Here is a 21,804-nt window from a genome sequence, read left to right as displayed (position 1 = left end):
TGTTTGTTCTACAGATGTTTTTCCTTTTTCTTGTTCTTTTTTTCTCTTTTTGTTTTTTCAAGACAGAGTTTCTCTGTGGAGCCCTGGATGTCCTGGAACTTATTCTTTAGACTAGGCTGGCCTTGAACCCTGAGATCCACCTGCCTCTGCAACCTCCACCCCCAACACAGGATTAAAGGCTTGGTTGGCCTCCACTGCCTGGCCAGGGATGCTTTTCTTAGACCATACACTATGCCTACGCTCTGCAGCTGTCTCTACTTCAAGAGCTTTAACAACCTTACAAGGGCCTTTTTTCTACTTCTCATAGTATTTTGTTTAAAGCCACTGCAAAATAAAAGGTAAACCTTTATAATAAAAATATTATATAGTTTAATTTTATAATACATTTTAATTTAATATATTAAAAATATTTTTATGTAATTAAAAATAAAAACAAGCTATTTAATGTATTGAAAGCAAAATAACCACCCCACCAATCAGGCTTTTCCATCCAAAGTCAAGAGCACCTGAAATGAAACCACATTACTAACACCTGGGCATTTGTTACAAGATTGCTATTTACCTAAGTTTTAAGAGACTCTTAAGGCAAAAGTACCTGGGATGTAATTACTCTGTGGCTCAATTCCTGCTGGGAAATTTGTGTTTTCTGGAATGGAGTGGGTGTAGTCATCCAGGGGCGGCAGTTCTGTTAGAATCTCCGTGTGCCGAGGCACTAAGACTGGAGGCAAGACTGTAAGAGTTAAAGAGATCCAAGTTAGTGGCAGAAGGGGTTACGGAAAGGCCTTTACTCCACGCTCTCACAGGGAGAAGGCAGTAGCTCACCTTTCAGTCTGGCCACACCTATCTGCTATTATAACACTAAAGAACTGACAATTCTCATCTTGGAGTTGATTTACATAATTTATCATTTAAAGTCTCCAAATTAAGGTTTATTTATTTGGAGAACAATGTGACCCTGTCAAATACTATATTACCATGAGAATTTATAAAACCCCATTAGAAATGGGAAGGGAGCCCAAGCCTATGCCTTTAATCCCAGCACTGGGAAGGCAGACGAATCTCTGAGTTCAAGCCCAACTTGGTCTACAGAGAGCATTCCAGATAGCCAGAGCCACACAGGAGTCCTGTCTGAAAAAAACTCATGAGGGAGAATGGGAAGACGTCTTCACTAAAGTGGGAGTTAGTTATTTTTTTCTAATATGAATTTTTTTGTTTAAGGTTTTAAGCTAAATCATTAAACCAATAGTCCTACTACAAAGTTCACTAAATTACTGTATAAAAATGTTGTCATTCAAGTTCTTCTGAAAGCACTTAAAAGAATATACTGTTGGAAGCAAGTGGTGTTAGAGACACACAGCTAGCTCTCAGAACAGCAAATCTGAGGAACTGCCTAGATACATACTTTGCTGTCCAACTAAGTAAGCTCCCAGAAGTGGACGTGTCCCTTTTCTAAGATACTTTTTTCATGAAAGTTTAAAGAATAAGAAAACATTTAAAACTCCTACCAAATAACATGATCAATTTAACACAGTTTGTTAGAATTCTGTATTCAAGCTTCCCTGAGACACAGGAATACTAACCAGCCTTTAGTCGTCCTCTTAGGTTAAAACCAGGAAAACAGAGCCAGAACCATCTGCAGTTTCCTACCTGGGGTCTCAACTCTCTGGTAGTGGTACGGATTTACACACACTTCATCTTTTTTCAGATTAAAAGCATATTCGCAGTTTTCGATTGCCTTGAGCTCATGATGACTGTGAAGGTCCGGCCAGCGCCAGAGCCGGCAATATATAACATGTGGCAACCCTTTCCGGTGTGAAACCTGAAGACGGCCATCAAGAGACCTATTTGGAAGCAAGGGAAAAAAGGAGAGCACTTTTAAAAGGAGAGCCTAGGTGTCATCAACAGGGCTAAGTGAACACACTAAGAGGACATGAAGGAGAGCCCAGCCGTGGAGTCAGCTTTAGTGACACCCAGGAAGGACACAAGCTGGTTTGGATAGAGCAAGCAGTGGCCCTTGCGCCTGTCCTCTATCAGTGTGCATATAACAACTCACATGCCAATGCAAGGGTAGCCTTGTATGGCAAGTGGTCTACAAAGTGTTATGTGATTATACTTGAAAACTTCATCAAAATCCATTTTTAAAAAGCTAAACTCTTTCAAAGGCATTAATTCTGAAGGCAACTGGTTGTCAAAAAAAGGAAGTAGTATGAAAATGGCAAATATCAACAATGATGTGACAGTAACTTACTCAGACTACTGTAACTTGTTACTGAAGTGTGACTCTTGGTATCTGGGGCTTACTTATGAGGCTCACACAGAAATGCAGATGGTGATGAAATGGAATGGACAAATACCAATATGCTTAAGAGAGAATGAAGTGATTTTAAAAAAACATGACAGAAAAACAAGTTAGCCTACTGTTAACTGTGATGTAAGAGGTTCATCAAATACATGCTAGTGTAAAGATGAGCTTTAGATGGTAACAAGCAATTTAGAAAAAACTAGTTAAGTATCTACTTAAAAATTAGGCCAGTAACAAATTTATCTAATATTGGACTACAATAAGTATATAGTTATAAATAGGTCTTATTCTTATGGGACACAGTAATTTAATGATTCAAAACTAAAATTGCATTGACCAAAACATTAGCTGAAGCATTAATACATCTTTAATACTGGCACGCTGATACTTTACACGCCATGCCTTACTCACAGTACATTAACATCCTAGGCACAAGGTACACTAAACAACCCAGTTGAGCTCATCCACAGCACCCTCCCACGCGGTCTCTAGGGTCCCATGGAGGGCGGATATTCACCTGGTTTGTTCAGAGAAGCTGTAAAGGCCTGTTGTGTCCCACTGATCTACCGTATTTGCTGTACTCAGTCCCCAAATTTCAGAGCAAGTGCTGTGCATAAATTGAAAAACAAAAAGTTGATGTGAACATGGAAGCATGGTTATTCAAAATACCATGATGCAAAGCATGGAGAATGTACAGAACACTTCCTTCACCCAGAAAATATACACAGCCTCACCCAACGGGTCAGCACGAGCCACTATATTTTCTATATGAAGGAAGCCAGTAAATGGAACATGTGACTCCAGATAAGTCATGGTTATGTTTTATATGTGAACACCAATGCTTGCTCACCTAATGACATCATACCTACAACGTCCTGGACAATTTCTATTCAGAGTTCATCCTATGCCATCAAAGGGCCTTCACTTCATTATTTAGTTTAGAAAACAACAACAAAAGCCCACTTCAGTTAACAGCTGTCAACTGGTACCTTTAATCTAGAAAAGGTGCAGCTAAAACAACACATCATTTGGGTGTGGCGGCACACGCTTGTAATCCAGCACATGGAGGTGGAAACAGGAGGATCAGTTCATTGCTTGCCCAGGCTAACCCAGTAAATTTAAGGCCAGCCTGGTCTATGAGATCCTGTCTCAAAAAAAGTAATTAAACTAAACAGACACATCCACAGTTAATATTTCCGGGTTTTCTGTTTGTAATACTCAAAGAAATTCCATTTACTGAAAAGCTGTAACTGCTTTCGTGCTACTACTTATAAAGAGCAAAATAACATAAACTAAAGTTATTTTACTATAACGCATCTTAGTTAGTTTGTTTGTTTGTTTGTTTGTTTGTTTGTTTTTTCACATCTCTTACCAGAACCTAGGCTGGTCAAAGATAATTCACCCTAATTCCCCTGAACTACTACTTCATTTCAGAGTAACTACTGGCCCGGGGGTGAAGGAAGACTTTAAAAGGAGCCTTCAGAGTGGACCTTTTGATTGCCTTGTCTCTTGGTTATGAAGCTGTACTTTTTAAATCAGTCAAATATAATTTTTGAGACTCAATTTTACTTCTCACATATTACCAAAGTCAATAAAATTTGAGGAAAACCAGGAACATTTCTAATAACTTTTACAAATAAGCAACTGATAGGCAGGTGGGTCAATAAAGGGCTTCCCTGAAGTTTCAGATGATGCGTGCAGCAGCTCTCAGCCTTCCCAGGGCTGCAGCACTTTGATACAGTTCCTCCTCATGCTGCCTTGATCCCCAACTGCAACATTATCTTCATTACTACTTTATAACTGTAATGTTGCTACTGTTGAGAATCGTAACGTAAATATCAGTGTTTTCTGGTGGTCGTGGGTGACCCCTATGAAAGGGTAGTCTGAGGACCCACTTCTCAAAAGGGTTGTAACCCTAGACTGACCCAAGACCCTTAAAACAGCTAGCAGCCTTTTATAGTACACAGTAACTGGAACTGAGCAGTACCTGGGAAAGAAGAGCGGGGCAGAGGGAGAAGAAGGAAAGAGCACACTGGGACATGTTCCTAAGCTGCCCCAATGTGTTTAGACAGTCTCACTCTTTAATTGCACATCACCACAGTATGAAAAGCAGAAAACGCCAAGAAAAGCGGGTAATCTAGACCTTCCTCTTGTGACTCTGAACTGAATACTATAGAGCTGATTATTTATTTGAAATCAATATAAGGAAAATAACAACAGCATAACTGGAGGCTACTCTGTTATGGTATTAAGAAGAACATTTCACTTAGGCTCCTCTGAGAACATGAGAACCAGAATCTAGAGCACAAAGCATGGAAGTTATACTCTCCTGGACCTGAAATACACCCAGGAACAAAGGACAATGAGTGGGAAAGTGAATGGTCCAGACAAGATGATGCAGACTTCAGCTTGACCCAGACTGACGGCCATCACGCCACCATACAGCTCACAGCTTTCACTTGATATATTCCCTCAAACTGGAAAGACTGTTTAAAAATAGTAATTCTAGCTAGTAAAACATTTGCTTGTTTGTTTTATAGGTAGCTCACTCAGGCTTCCTTGAAACACAAAAATCTTGCTTCAGCCTCCCGAGTGCTGGATTATGGTTATTTGTCACCACACCCAGCCAGAACACTTCAAAAACAGAATCACTTTATAACAACATCTACAAAGCAACTAGTAAGTATGTGTAATTATTAAAGAAAACAATCTTAACAAAACTAAACACATAGCGCGTGAAGAGAAACATGCCTCTAATTCGTCGATTTTATGATCCAGACAAGATTCTCTAGTATATAAGAGCCACAAGAAGGCCCAGGAGAGACTGGTCCTACCAGTTGAGAATCACATCACAAATTCGCCTGAGTTCAAAAGCATGCAGACACAAGAACATACTAACTCAAAGCAAACTGCTTCCAATAAAGTCCAGGAGCTTCAATTAGGTCAGTTTTCCTTAAATCACAGCTCTGACCAACCAACCACCAAAGTATTTAAAGATAAATAGGAAGAAGTATACAAGGTGAAAGGTGTCGACTTGCAGATGAGTAATGCCACACTGGATGTGAGCTATATTCTAACAATTTTTACTTGCGAGCAATCCCCAGCCTCAGGGATTCAGGACAACTGGAACACATGCATAAAATTGTAGTTTAACTGTAAATAAAGGAGCCACAGGGGAGAAATCTTCAAACAACGATGACCTCTGCCCAAATCCGTGACTGGCACATGTGCATAGGCTGTGGGGGCTGACTGATGAAACCAGCACTGGAACAGCGCGAAGATCTGAGAATGCAGCCTCTGCCACAGCAGAAGCCAAGCCTAGGCTGGGAAGCTACTAGACACCTGCTGAAAAAAAAACTCACAGTCTTCAGAGGGTAGACAGCGGATCCGAGTTTCTACAACACTGTTTCACATAGCTAGTATACAACTAAAAGCCACACAATTAAAAAGTAACAGAAACAACTGGATGAGAGCTTTAAAGTGATTTTTATGAATATGTTTCTGAAATTAATGAACAGATCAGGAATCTCAACAAATGTAAACTACAGAAATACTAAAACTGGAAATTACAAACTCTGAAATAAAAAGCCCAATGGCCAAAGGTTGTATCAGTAAATTTATACATTAGCAGAAATGACCTAACCAAGAATAGTAAAAGACTCGCAAATAAAATGAAACAGGAGTTATGTGTGCAGTTGTATAATAAAGAGGAAAAAATAGAAAAACCTGAAATAAATTAATGGCTGGGGAAAATGGCCAGAACATTTTCAAGTCTTAAAACATTACAACTTAATAAAAAACTAAACTGAAACACCCAAGAGGCATGGTGAACACCAAAGAATTTAAACTACCTAACAAGTTATGACAGGCATTGTCTTCTCTTAGAATCTGGTACAAATCTTTCCCAACTCTCTTGAGCTCCTCTAATAAAGACCCTCTGGCAGACAATTCCTCTGAAGGCCCCACCCCTACTCCTGAAAAAGCCAGTCCCTACCCTGAGTAGGTACCAAGTCAGCACACGGAGGAACCTGCTTGTCCTGACACCAACGGCTCTTCTACTGCCCACCTGTCCCTGCCTGGCTTCCTACTGTTCTTCCTTTAATGCCCTGCCATCTCACAAACCTGAAACCACACCTTCCCTATGGATTCTTGCTGCCTTTACAATCCTGTCTGCTTTATTTTGGCAGCAGCCTAGGAAGAACAATCCATTACATAAAGACAGAAGCACAATATCTCCTAAGAAACAATGAAAGCTGGAAGACAATGGAACATCTTTATGCAAGGGAAAGAAAAGAACTTTTAACTCACAAGCCCATAAATAAGCAAAGTAGCCTTTGCAAAGTCAAGGCACAAATATGTTCTGAAGACAAAAAACTCAACCAACTTGTTTCTGGCAGACTTTTAAAGGAAAATAAATACTTCAGGATAAAGAAAATTTGTAATAGAAGAAAATCCAGTATCATGAAAAATTTAAAGCTTAAAAATGTTAATAGGTAAATATAAACAGTGGTATTATTTTCCTATAATTTCTAAGAAAGAGAGGGTGTAAAAAATTTGCAACCTAAAGAACACATGAATGTAAGTTTTAGACAACAGTAAACAGAAATGTAAAAGCAACTGCATGATTATAAAGCTAAGGATGCTATTATAATCCAAAGACTAGCCAGAATTAAGACAACACCAAAAGGAAAGCCAAAAATAAAATAAACCTCCAAAGAGACACGACACCAGAAACACAAGAAGCACATATAGACGATAAAACTCAACTGATACTTAAATCCAGTCACAGCAACAGTAATTAACAGCAATATACCACTTCCAAGTAAAGGTAGAGAGTAGCTATATGAAAACAAGAATCCATACAGAAATGATCTATTTTAAATACGGAACAGTTTTAGTGAACTGTGCCTGCACAGGCAGTGTTTAATAAAGGGAATGATAGAGCCCATCACAAACAATGGTTGGCAGGACACAGAAACGATGCAGGCACTGTACAACTGAGGACCAGACTCTCGCCCTTGGCCAGGAAGCTAGAAATAGCCTTGGTCTTGTCCTGGCTGGAAGCCAGAGCTGGTACAAGTATTTGGGGATTTATGCCAATCCCTGGACTGGTTTCTAAATAATTAGAGTTTCAATTCTTGAGGGGGGAACGTTACAAGGATTAACAGCTCTAGGAGACATTGAGGATGGGACATCCTTCCTCAACCTCCCATTTTCCTATGACACTACAAAAGCAGCGTCATAATTGCCTCTCCTTAATCCTCCCTTGCCGGGTCAAATGAATAGAATATATTTATCCCTGTATAATAACATGACATTCCAACCTACTTCAAAGATTAGATGAGCACACACTATTGTCTTTTCTCTTAAGAGGTAGTCCAGTTGGGTTTGTCAATAACCTGGCTGGAAGTCCACTTGAGAAAAGCTGATTTATCTGAGAACATGATGAAGCTGTGAGAAGGGCTGGAGAGATAGCTCAATGATTAGTACTTGTCGCTATTACAGAATGCTGTGGTTCAGCCTCTAGCACCCATACAATGGCTTACAATCACCTCTAACTCAAGCCCCAGGGGACCAGGCACCATATTTCAAACTCTGTGGGCACACACAAGGTACATACACATACATGCAAACAAAACACTCATATTCATACAGCACACATATACATAGAATACACAAATCTTTGGTGGTAGAATTAGTCCTTTAATGAGTGAGGTGCTTGTCATCCCAGGAGACCCTTCCTCCATGAAGCCACTTACAGTGCTTCCACCATGCAGTGCCCTGGGACTTTTCCTGTTACCCAGGTAAGTGCAACTTTTCCTTTTCCTTCTTTTCCATGTCCTTGTCCTTTCAGATACTGGACAAAGCCTAAGCACGCTTTCCTGAGATCCTTAGGACTTCTTCACTTTCTCTGAAGCCCTTCCCCTCTTCTGCCTCCATGTGGTCTGTCTCTGTCTCTGTCTTTCCCTCTCTTGTAATTACCAGGACAGTTTTGCTGTCCTGGTCGTCTCTGAACTCATAATAAAAGTGTCCTTCAGCTTTCTTCCAAGTATGTCTGTAAGTTCCTTACTGACAAGACTTAGAATTCAAAAGAGATATAATATTTAAGACTAAAGATAAAATATTTAAGACAAAAAAAGATAAAATATTTAAGACAAAGATAAAAAAGACATAAGACACTAACAGTCCTGAAAATATCTAAAGTCAGACCCAAGATGCATGTTGGCTGGGGATGTAGCAGGAGGCCACTGCTCTACTCCTACCAGGTTCCACAGGAAGAAACAAGGTAAGAAACCAGGAAGCAAATCTGACAGATCAGTGAGAAGTTAGTACAGGAACAATCTCAGTAATTAAACAGACACACGCCCTACTCACTGCAAGTCACACAAGACCTGCACAATGCTAACATTCAAATATGCACAAAGTATTGAAACACACAGACACACATAAACAAACACACACCCCACACACATGCTGGGGTCATAAAAGGTCGATGAACTTTAGAATAACCAAGTGAATCTTAAGTGAAAGAAGAAATCACAAAATACATTTTAAAATATTTTAAATGAGAATAATACCACAATATAAAAATGTTGGAGAGGTGGGTGAGCAGTCCAGCTTAGAACACTTTAAACCAAGCAATTTTGAACCAGGCTTTCTGGTGCAGACCTGTAATACCAGTTACTGAGGAGGCTGAGGCAGGAGGATTCCAAGTTGAATATCTACCATGGCAATGTTGTGAGAATTAAAATGAAGGTTGGGGCACAGCTTAGTGGTAGAGGGGAGGAAACTGGCCATGGGCTCAATCTCCAGTACTCAAAAGGAAGGCCCTGGGTTCAATTCTCATTTTTTTTAAATCAAATTGTTGTTTTAAAATTTTACAGAAAATGATATAAGACCAGCATTAAATGGCAGGTCCTACTTGGTACAACAAAGAAAGAAAAATTAAAAGCAAACCTGAAGAAAAGGAAGAAATATTAACTGCTTTCTTGGGACTAATAACTAAACTTTATACAGAAATCCTAGTGTATCTATGAAGAGCTTGTACAATGGACTGGTGAACTAAGCGATATACTAAGATATAAAAGCAAATGTAGAATCTACTGTATCCCCAGTACCTCAGTAATAAATTAAGTATAAAACAGTAAAACACTTAGAAAAAGATTCAACAAGACACATAAGACTTCTTTAGCAGCAGCCAAAAAGATAGAGACATTTTCAAAAGCTGTGACTATCCACTGTATCCACAGATAAAATGACTCCATATCATGATGCCTAGTTTTCTTTAACATGGTCCATGGCTTTCATGGCTTTCCAATTTATTACAGCCATTATCTTTGCAAAACATTTTTGTGACACTGCAGTTGATAAAACTAATTCAAAGTGTATGAGAGTGCAAAGAATTCAAATGTGAGGATTCGTGGTAAGACTGAACCCAGGGTTTCTGCACGCTGACCACACTGCACTAAGTGCACTAGTGAAGGACTCTGCCACTCAGCCACCCCACGCCCGCTCTCCAGGAATTCTGAATAGCAATAATAGTGATATACTGATGAATCTCAGCAGTAAATATTCCGTTGACCAAAAGAAGCTCAACAGTTAAGACTAGATATTGAACAGATTCATTTACATGAAATTCAACAAGGGACAACACACTGAAGTCAATTCAAACATTGCTTAGCAGCAGAACCACTCAGAAAGAACTGTCCAGGTAACTGACAGGTTCCTAGGGGAAAGGGGGGAAGGGCGGGAGGGGGGAAGGGGGGTAAAGGAGGAAAGGCAGAAGAGGGGAACGGGGGAGGGGGAAGGGAAGAAGGGGGTAAAGGGGAGGAAGGGGAAAGGAGAAAAAGGGGAAGGGGGAAAGTGGGGAAAAGGGAGGAAGGGGGAAGGGGAGAAGGGGAAGGGGAAGAGGAAAGGGAAGGGGAAAGGGAAGGGGAAGGGGAAAGGGGTCAGGCCAAGCCAGGCCAGGAGTGAAGCAGCCCTTCCTTTTATCCAGCACTCAGAAAGCAGATGCAGGTAGATCTGAGTTCAAAGTTGGGGAGAAGGAGTCGGGGACAGGGGGACAAAAAGAAAAGAAAAATGAGTACTAACTTTGGGCAAAAGAAGACACAATCCTCAGAACCTAATAATCTTTAAGCTACTTTTACTATTCATGTTATCTGCATGGTATACAACAGTAAACAACTGTTGTATGACTTGTTTATAACCTTTGCCAAAAGAGTTTTTCCTGCATATCCAAGTGGGTAAGAATATAGAGAACCCCATGGAAAAATTAAAGTAGGTTGAAAACTGAGCAAATTTGGGGGGGGGGGGGCTCAATCTTGTGGAAGCGGGCACATGGAGGCCAGAAGACAGCCTTGGGAGTTAGTCTCTGAGCTATGTTGTGACACCTGCTGGCACCAAAAGACAACCAGGCATTAGTCCTCTCCACTTTTTGTTTTTTGGTTTTGGTTTTTTTTTGCAACAAGACATCTCAGACACTAGCTCATCTAGCCACCATCGTCTCCCTCCACCTGCCAGTGAGGCTGTGCTGAGGCTGCTCCAGCCTTTGGCTTTTACATGGCTTCTAGGGATCTGAACTCAGGTCGCAGGCTTGAGCAGGCTGATCAAGTCCACCTCATGTTTATGACAGGGTCTCTCCCGGGCTTCAACTCACCTAGCTGTCTAGGCTGGCTGTTAGTTGAGTCCCAGGGTTTTATCATTCTCTGCCCCTTTCCCCCACCAAGTGCTGGGGTGGATCTCCAAGACCTCCTGCTTGCTTATGCCTTCTTTCTAGTCCCCTCCATAGACTCATGGTCCTTTTATGGCACCAAGAAAGGAGTTTTGAAATCCTTATCTTAACAAATTAGCAAAAGATAAAGGTAAACAATGAATAAAACACACTGACAAAAAGTACATCTATTGTATTAAAATGTTATTATATGCCCTTTTATAGCTGAAGAAGCTACAAGGCCGGACACAGCAGTGCATACCTTTAGTCCCAGCATGGGGAATCTTTCACTATGTGTTTGAGTCTTGAGAATTGAGCTCAGGTTATTGAACCTTAGGCCTGGTGGCAAGCACTTTTACCCACTAAACCACTTCCTCAGCCCTCAAACAGGTTTCGATCTATTTTATACCACTTATCTCTTTTTATGCCAATACCACACTGAAGTATTAAAGCCCATTAACTAATACAACTGAATGTTTCAACTAAGAAACATTGATTTATCTGTCAATTTATCATCTGGCAGTTTCAACATCTAAGGTATTGTCTTGGTGGGCCACTCTACAAGGAACAGAGACAAGTTTTCTTTCCCTGTAGTTCAGTAATTCAGGGTTGTGAGCTGGACCTGGTAGAGTCTGAATTGATTCTACGGTTAGTCACATTCTTCCACCATCAACCCCTGTTTTGGTTGGCTGGACTCAAATGGACAGAGATTCAGTGGGCTCTGCACTGGCGCTTTAGCGGTTCTGTGACTATTCACTGTCTTCTCCCACCAGGCTATCTAATGCTGTCTAATGCATCTGCTCCTGCCCCCGCCCCCCCCCCCCCCCCCCCGCTTCAGCTCCATGCAGCTCATTAAGAGTCACAGGATCAGTCTGTACCATGGCCATGCTACATGAGAACCAATTCTGCCTTGCATTTTCCTTTGATTTCTCTTAGCAAAGCCTTAGAATGTCCTATAGAGATCTTCTATCTTTTAAGAAAACTGTGTTGCTAGGTACTTTATTTTGCCTGAGCTGGTATTTATAAAACTATTACTGGCTTCAGACAGACAACGAGTCTGCAAGGGACAGCCTTGCTGAATTTACTCACTTGCTTTTTCCTTGTCAATCATGTCACGGAAAGAATAGTGATCCCCTCCATTTTTCTTTCCATTAACTCACTGAACTGACCAGTTCCTCCACAGAAATAATGAGCTGAGACACAAGAATAGATATTTTTGTCTAGTTACTGATCTTAGAGAAATTAAGGCCTTCTGTAATTAAATGTATGAATGCATCTCTTTTCTTCAATGTCCTTGATCTGACAGACTGTGAATTGTGTTAAGAAGCTTTTGACCATAACCTTCACGTTTCTCTGTTGCTAACCCAGCAAGCTGCAATGATTACATTCTGAAAGCTGCACACTAATTCTGCACTGTGAGCAGTGTACAGATTATACTCAAACACCTGTCCCCTTCTTTGGTTTGGCACAAACCTTCCTTGATGTTGAAAGACCCCAAAGGGCACCTGTCCCCAGTATTTTCCATGTCTAACTTAAGTGTTGTCACAATGCTATCTGAGATCCTCATGGATGTGCCCTGATTTGAAAACTAACAACAGGTCTCCTACAAACAAACAACATCCTTGGCCATGGAAATGATCTACTAGCAAGTCTAAAAATGGTTTGTGGGATTATTTCAAGCCTTTTGAAAATTAAGTACTTAAAAAAAACTACCTAATGTTGAAAAGAGTACAAAGACTTTAACTTTAATAATACAGCAAGTGGTTTTCTAATTTAATTTTCACATATAGTTTAAACAATTCAAAAAACAGTACCCCAAATTGAAAAAAAAATCCTAATAAAAATGCATCATTTAACTTTCAAATTAGATGCAGAAAAACCTGAAATAGACACTAGACATAAAATAGGGATCACAATTAAGAATGGACTCTTTTAAATGGACCCAGGAGCTGGCTCACTGGGGGAGCAGCATCAGGTCAAGCCAGATGACCTCATTTCCAATCCTGGGACCCACACAGCAGCTAGAGCGAACTTCTGTAAATTGTCCTCTGACTTCTTCTACATACCTACTCTCCTACAAATACATGTTTTATAATAAGCAGTGTTCTAAAATTAGCACACCACCAAATAGAAATAAGCTCTCATTTATATTGCAAGGGTTTTCACACAGAGATCAAAATATTTAGGTAGAGTACCTCTTATCTACACCTGTAAATACAAATGCCACAAACTACCATAAACAGACAATAAGGAAAAAGCTTTTTATTTATGTATTTGTTTGAGACAATGTCTCACTGCACAGCTCTGGCTGGCCTGTGTTCTCTATGACCACGTTGGTTTCCAACTCAGAGAGTCACCTGCCTTAGCCTCTGGAATGTCAGGACTAAGGACATGGACCCGCACGCCTGGCTTGGGAAAACTCTCTTATGTTACTTTCTCAATATATGATTAATATACTGAAAGATAGTTTTAAAAGAAAAAGGCCAAGATGAATGATTCAACCAGTGTCTCCTAACATGTTTCAAGTCTCATTTCAGGATTTATTGATCAATTTCTCAAAAGCATCAAAACACCACCTCCTCTAGTATGTCCTGCCCCAGCCCCAAAGCAGAGTTCTGAATAAAGATTATGCCAGGACTGAGAGGCCTCAGTTGGTGAAGTGCTTCTCAAACACGACAAACTTGTGTTTAGACCTCAGCACCCACACAAACAAGTCAGGCACAACAGCAGACAGACAGACAGACAGACAGACAGGTCATCCTGTGACTTACTGACTGGCCAAGTCTTGCTGAAATAATGAGCTCCAATTCAGTGAAATCTGTCTCAAAAATAAAGTAAACAGTGATTCAGGAAGACATCACTGTCCTCCTGTCTTCCCTATACCTGAAAACACAAGTGTTTACACACACATGCACACATAGTATGGCAGAATGATGGTAATAGAGGGAAATCCCAATTAAAGATGGTTTATGATAAAATCATCTCTGAGAATAAAGTATTATTGGATAACTTACCAGACTTCTATGGTCAAATAGTTTAAGTTGCTAAAATGACACAGTTGCCTACAAATGCTTGTGATGTCTCTCCAACCTGTATTTCCCTTTGTCCCCAGCTACCAACTTGGAACTCTCAGTTCCAAAGGAAGACAACACATAGAACAAGCTGGCCCTGGCTGAGAGCCCTTCTACTGCCCAGTACTATTCCCCGACGAGCTCTGGTCAGACTGTATTTCCTAAAGCTACCATGAGGTTTCTAGTCATGTCCAGACACTTATACGGGACAAGTACCTTTTGTTCCACATTTAACTGTACTCGGCCATCCTCAGGACAGTTCAGGTGTCACTTTTATGGCCTGCAAATTCAGGCCTAACAAACAGGAAGGGCTCTGATTGATAAGGTGAGGTGAGACCTTACAGAAGGCAAGCACCCTAATGCTGACCTGGTAGCTCAGGGACTAACCTCTCAGGCTGCTCTGCCTAGACTTTGCAGACCTGAAGTTGGGGTCCTTTTGATGTAACTGTCACTACCTTGCTACCTATCCAGTCCCTGGGATGACTCTTGCACCTTTGACCCATCATACCCAAAAAGGCAGGCCACTCTCATCATGACCTTTCTTTACTACAATTCTACAAAGGACAGTTCTGGCCAATCTCCTACTTTTTAGGCTTCTCCAAGAAGTCAGGTACTAGTTTACACATCTCTCAAACCTCAGCAGAGACACTCAACAAGTTGAGAAGCCACTCTGAAGACCTTCAATCTGAAGAGAACGAGACATTAAGATCACAGATCCTACTCTCTCCAAGCAAGTTCTAATGCTGGGATTCTTCTCCTGAAACCATTTCACACTGTCTACACGTGACCAATTAGTTTAAATAGAGTAATTATAGTAATCCTTAAGCCATCAAAATGACTCAGTGGGAAGGGTAAAAGGGGGCTTGCCATCAAGCCTGATGACCTAAGCTCAACACCTATGTCCTCTCATACTTAAAGGAAAAGACAAACTCCTTCAAGTTGTCCTGACAGTGGACACAGAAGCCTCTAAGCACTCTTCTATAGACAGGAAGCAGGAGAGTGAAGCACTACTCTCAGACCTTGAATGATAATGATCTTCCCAAAATGCAGTAGCCACACAGGAATGATGTGGGCAAACTGAAATGGCTTCCGTTAAAACTGGAAACAGATTAAGGATATTAAGAAAACTAAAGGGTTGTCACTACTACTTTAGCTAGAATGAGTTTATCACTGAAGCCAACACAGTAAGTTATGGCACAAGAAGAATCACTTGCCCCAGATGTTAAAAAGTACTATAGTTGCTATTTAATCTGGAAATAATTCACTAATTTTTATAAATGAACAAAGGTCCTAAAGGTGTGTTTTCTCTATTATAAAATAATGATTAAAAAAAAAGTCCTGGGTGGGCTGGGGCAATGGCTCAGTGGGCAATAGCACTTGTTTCAAAAAAAACCTGGGCAAAACCAGGAAAATCCTGAACACTGTGGGCCCAGCTAGCCTGGCATACACAATGGAAAACATACAAAGTCTTGTCTCACACACGGTGAAGGCAGGGTGTCACCTGAAGCTGGCTGTGGCATGTGGCTGGTGCACACATGCACGCACAGAGTTCTATGCCTGAATGTGGTGTATTTACAAAAGGACTTTGAATGTGTTATGACAAGAGATCCCCTTACAAAAACCCTAAAAACCATAAATGCAGGCATCTGCAAACCATCAAGAGTCTCAAATGTGTCCTTCAAAGTACTTTACAGGATCCTTAACCACAACCCATGCATTTTCACAATTTATAAACAGAACATATAAACACTGTAATTGCATGCTAAGGTTGATAAAAGGTATCATTACTTACAACCTCAAAGTTCTACTTTTGAATTTATAGTTTCATTGATCTCATTGATTTTACACAAAAACTACATGTTTGAATTAAGTTAAACTATAGGTACACAATGTTGCCTACCCAAACGATGGGTAATACAATTTAATAATATTCTCTTGAAAAACATAAAAGAAAACGTGAAGACATGGAATATGTGTGAATGTAACTCACAACTCTCACACTACCTCCAATGGGCCAGAGACTGGCCTGCCTAAGTACTCACACAGCAACACCATCTTTCCCAAGTAAGGAAGCAACAAAATAGCAGCCACACTCACTGCACTGGGATCCACTTTTCAGGACTGAGTAAGCTGATTAAGTGCCAGGCAATCTAAAGCAAACGCAGAACTCCCCAACCAATGTTTCACACAGAACCACACTTACCCAACACCATACAGAGAGAGGAATGTCTCTTCTGAAGTATTTGAGAAAAATAAAAGAATACCATAGTTTGTGTTCCAAATGACTTCTCTGTGACTATTCCAGTTTACAAATAGGAAGCCAGAAAAGAAAGTTGACAATCTAAACAAAGTTCTTTTGATTTTCTCTGAAGTTTAAAGTTTAAACGATGCAAAAATAAAACCAACCAACCAACCAACCAAAAACAAAACAAAACAAAACAAAACAAAAACCCACCAAGTATCAATCAAGGACCACACTAGAAAGTTACTATCATCTCCTAAAGAAATAGAAGCAGTCATTAATAATCTCCCAACGAAAAGAAGCCCAGAACCAGATAGGTTTAGTGCAGAGTTCTATCAGACCTTCAAAGAAGATCTAATCCCAGTTCTTCACAAACTATTCCACAAAATAGAAGCAGAAGGTACTCTACCCAACTCATTCTATGAAGCCACAATTACTCTGATACCTAAACCACAAAAAGACCCAACAAAGATAGAGAACTTCAGACCAATTTCCCTTATGAATATCGATGCTAAAATCCTCAATACTGTTCTTGCTAACCGAATCCAAGAACACATCAAAACAATCATCCATCCTGACCAAGTAGGTTTCATCCCAGGGATGCAGGGATGGTTCAATATACAGAAATCCATCAACATAATCCAGTATATAAACAAACTCAAAGACAAAAACCACATGATCATCTCGTTAGATGCGGAGAAAGCATTTGACAAAAATCCAACACCCATTCATGATAAAAGTCTTGGAAAGATCAGGAATTCAAGGCCCATACCTAAACATGATAAAAGCAATCTACAGCAAACCAGTAGCCAACATCAAAGTAAATGGAGAGAAGCTGGAAGCAATCCCACTAAAATCAGGGACTAGACAAGGCTGCCCACTTTCTTCCTACCTATTCAACATTGTACTTGAAGTCCTAGCCAGAGCAATTTGACAACAAAAGGAGATCAAGGGGATACAAATTGGAAAGGAAGAAGTCAAAATATCACTTTTTGCAGACGATATACTATATTTAAGTGACCCTAAAAATTCCACCAGAGAATTCCTTTTTTTTAAAATACCCTTTATGTATTCAATCCATGTAACATTTTGCATTGTTCATAAACCATGTTACATATTACGAATTATCTATAAAATACACCTAATTTTATCAGTGTTTAATAGACCATATTTTTGTTCAAGTTTTTTTAATTAATTTATTTTTTTTAATTAGGTATTTTCCTCGTTTATATTTCCAATGCTATCCCAAAAGTCCCCCATACCCACCCCCCCAATCCCCTACCCACCCACTCCCCCTTTTTGGCCCTGGCATTCCCCTGTACTGGGGCATATAAAGTTTTCAAGTCCAAAGGGCCTCTCTTTCCAGTGATGGCTGACTAGGCCATCTTTTGATACATATGCAGCTAGACACAAGAGCTCCGGGATACTGGTTAGTTCATATTGTTGTTCCACATATAGGGTTGCAGTTCCCTTTAGCTCCTTGGGTACTTTCTCTAGCTCCTCCATTTGGGGCCGTGTGACCCATCCAATAGCTGACTGTGAGCATCCACTTCTGTGTTTGCTAGGCCCCGGCATAGTCTCACAAGAGACAGCTATTTCTGGGTCCTTACATCAAAATCTTGCTAGTGTATGCAATGGTATCAGCGTTTGGAAGCTGATTATGGGATGGATCCCTGGATATGGCAATCACTAGCTGTTCCATCCTTTTGTCACAGCTCCAAATTTTGTCTCTGTAACTCCTTCCATGGGTGTTTTGTTCCCATTTCAAGGAAGGGGCCAGAGAACTCCTAAACCTGATAAACAGCTTCAATGAAGTAGCTGGATATAAAATTAACTCAAACAAGTCAATGGCCTTTCTGTACACAAAGGATAAACAGGCTGAGAAGGAAATTAGGGGAAACAACACCCTTCTCAATAGTCACAAATAATATAAAATATCTTGGCGTGACTCTAAGTATGGAAGTGAAAGATCTGTATGATAAGAACTTCAAGTCTCTGAAGAAAGAAATTAAAGAAGATCTCAGAAGATGGAAAGATTTCCCATGCTCATGGATTGGCAGGATCAATATAGTAAAAATGGCTATCTTGCCAAAAGCAATCTACAGATTCAATGCAATCCCCATCAAAATTCCAAATCAATTCTTCAACGAATTAGAAAGGGCAATCTGCAAATTCATCTGGAATAACAAAAAACCTAGGATAGCAAAAACTCTGCTCCAGGATAAAAAAAACCTCTGGTAGAATCACCATGCCTGACCTAAAGCTGTACTACAGAGCAATTGTGATAAAAACTGCATGGTACTGGCATAGGGACAGACAAGTAGACCAATGGAATAGAATTGAAGACCCAGATACCAACCCACACACCTATGGTCACTTGATCTTTGACAAGGGAGCTAAAACCATCCAGTGGAAAAAAGACAGCATTTTCAACAATTGGTGCTGGTACAACTGGCGGTTATCATGTAGAAGAATGCGAATTGATCCATTCCTGTCTCCTTGTACTAAGGTCAAATCTAAGTGGATTAAGGAACTCCAAATAAAGCCAGAGACACTGAAACTTATAGAGGAGAAAGTAGGAAAAAGCCTCGAAGATATGGGCACAGGGGAAAAATTCCTGAATAAAACAGCAATGGCTTGTGCTGTAAGATCAAGAATCGACAAATGGGACCTCATAAAATTGCAAAGCTTCTGCAAGGCAAAAGACACTGTCAATAAGACAAAAAGACCACCAACAGATTGGGAAAGGATCTTTACCTATCCTAAATCAGATAGGGGACTTATATCCAATATATATAAAGAACTCAAGAAGGGGGACTCCAGAAAATCAAATAACCCTATTAAAAAATGGGGCTCAGAGCTAAACAAAGAATTCTCACCTGAGGAATACCGAATGGCACAGAAGCACCTGAAAAAATGTTCAACATCCTTAATCATCAGGGAAATGCAAATCAAAACAACCCTGAGATTCTACCTCACACCAGTCAGAATGGCTAAGATAAAAAATTCAGGTGACAGCAGATGCTGGCGAGAATGTGGAGAAAGAGGAACACTCCTCCATTGTTGGTGGGATTGCAAGCTTGTACAACCACTCTGGAAATCAGTCTGGTGGTTCCTCAGAAAATTGGACATAGTACTACCAGAGGATCCCGCAATACCTCTCTGGGCATATATCCAGAAGATGTTCCAATCGGTAAGAAGGACACATACTCCACTATGTTCATAGCAGCCTTATTTATAATAGCCAGAAGCTGGAAAGAACCCAGATGCCCCTCAACAGAGGGATGGATACAGAAAATGTGGTACACTTACACAATGGAGTACTACTCAGCTATTAAAAAGAATGAATTTATGAAATTCCTAGGCAAATGGATGGACCTGGAGGGCATCATCCTGAGTGAGGTAACCCAATCACAAAAGAACTCACACAATATCTACTCACTGATAAGTGGATATTAGCCCAGAAACTTAGAATACCCAAGATATAAGATACAATTTGCTAAACACATGAAACTCAAGAAGAACAAAGACCAAAGTGTGGACACTTTGCCCCTTCTTAGAATTGGGAACAAAACACCCATGGAAGGAGTTACAGAGACAAAGTTTGGAGCTGAGATGAAAGGATGGACCATCTAGAGACTGCCATATCCAGGGATCCATCCCATAATCAGCTTCCAAACGCTGACACCATTGCATACACTAGCAAGATTTTGCTGAAAGGACTCAGATATAGCTGTCTCTTGTGAGACTATGCCAGGGCCTAACAAACACAGAAGTGGATGCTCATAGTCAGCTATTGGATGGATCACAGAGTCCCCAATGGAGGAGCTAGAGAAAGTACCCAATGAGCTCAAGGGATCTGCAACCCTATAGGTGGAACAACAATATGAACTAACCAGTACCCCAGAACTCGTGTCTCTAGCTGCATATGTATCAGAAGATGGCCTAGTTGGCCATCATTTGAAAGAGATGCCCATTGGTCGTGCAAACTTTATATGCCTCAGTATAGGGGAAAGCCAGGGCCAAGAAGTGGGAGGGGGGGGAAGTGGGGGGGGAGTGTGGGGGGGACTTTTGGGATAGCATTGGAAATGTAATGAAATAAATACCTAATAAAAAAATTTATAAAAAAAAAAAAAAAAAAGAAAGATACTATCCTCAAAGGACAGAAGCTTCACAAGCAATTAAGACTTCACTGGAGAGCAAAACTGGGTGACAGAGAAGAGGGTGTGAGGCTTTTTCCCAAAACAGTATATTCCAGGCTGACTTTCAACCATGTACACATAGTTTTCATGGGCCTAAGTAACACTCTCCTACATTCTTGTGGAGGCTCAACATTGTGTGCGTGTGCATGTATGTGTATGTGTGTGGAGGGTCGGGGGACATGTGTAAAAGAATCCTAAGAATGTGTGCGTGTGCATGTGTGTGTATTGTGTGGAGGGTCAGGGGACACGTGTAAAAGAATCCTAAGAATGTGTGCGTGTGCATGTATGTGTGCGTGTGCATGTGTGTGTGTGTGTGTGGAGGGTCAGGGGACATGTGTAAAAGAATCCTAAGAATGTGTGCGTGTGCATGTATGTGTGTGTGTGGAGGGTCAGGGGACATGTGTAAAAGAATCCTAAGAATGTGTGCGTGTGCATGTGTGTGTGTGTGGAGGGTCAGGGGACATGTGTAAAAGAATCCTAAGAATGTGTGCGTGTGCATGTGTGTGTGTGTGCATGTATGTGTGCGTGTGCATGTGTGTCTGTGTGGAGGGTCAGGGGACATGTGTAAAAGAATCCTAAGAATGTGTGCGTGTGCATGTGTGTGTGTGTGCATGTATGTGTGCGTGTGCATGTGTGTGTGTGTGCATGTATGTGTGCATGTATGTGTGTGTGTGGAGGATCAGGGGACATGTGTAAAAGAATCCTAAGAAAACAGACTTGTCTTTTCATTTTAATTAGATTTTGTTTTTCTTTGTCTTGCTGTGTATATAACCCAGATTTTTGTGGCATTATGAACCTCTAAGAACTGACAGAGACTACCAGGTCCAGTTCAAACTGCTCTTTAACAGAAAAACTGACTTCAAAGAACACCAAAAGCAGTGCTAACTTCAGCAGCACCTGAACTACAAACTGTGATGATACAGAGAAAAGTATAAAAAGTGAACAAGAGGTATACACACACACACACACACACACACACACACACACACACACGTATAGATTTATTTACTTTTATATGAGTACACTGCAGCCCTCTAAAGACACACCAGAAGAGGGCATGGGATCCTGTTACAGATGGTTGTGAGTCATCATGTGGTTGCTGGGAATTGAACTCAGGATCTCTGGAGGAGCAGTCAGTGCTCTTACCCACTGAGCCATCGCTCCAGCCCCAACAAGAGGTATTAGGAAGACAAGAATTAAATTGCCCTAAATCTTATTTAAACATTTAATTGTATTAACTCTAAGAGTAAAGCACAATTTTACATATGACATTAGGA

General features: G+C 40.6%; 1 protein-coding gene across 6 annotated transcripts in view; it reads right to left on the bottom strand.

Annotated features, from left to right (window-relative positions):
• The window catches only part of Smad2 (SMAD family member 2), a 70,659-nt gene that overhangs the window by 21,980 nt on the left and 26,875 nt on the right, over nucleotides 1-21,804 (bottom strand). For 3 of the 6 annotated variants that reach the window (NM_010754.5, XM_006525699.3, NM_001252481.1), the window contains exons 3-5: nucleotides 2,820-2,909; nucleotides 1,648-1,841; nucleotides 596-730 (exon numbers count right to left, since the gene is read on the bottom strand). In NM_010754.5, the coding sequence (NP_034884.2) occupies nucleotides 596-730; nucleotides 1,648-1,841; nucleotides 2,820-2,909 (419 nt within the window). The remainder of the gene's footprint in view (nucleotides 1-595; nucleotides 731-1,647; nucleotides 1,842-2,819; nucleotides 2,910-21,804) is intronic. The other 3 variants (XM_017317842.2, XM_030250351.1, NM_001311070.1) reach the window with 1 other exon arrangement.

Source organism: Mus musculus, chromosome 18 (assembly GCF_000001635.26).
Source record: "Mus musculus strain C57BL/6J chromosome 18, GRCm38.p6 C57BL/6J".
In the NCBI taxonomy this organism is placed as follows: Eukaryota; Metazoa; Chordata; class Mammalia; order Rodentia; family Muridae; genus Mus; species Mus musculus.
Note: the sequence above shows the minus strand (reverse complement) of the source record. Positions and strands in the feature narration are given on the sequence as shown.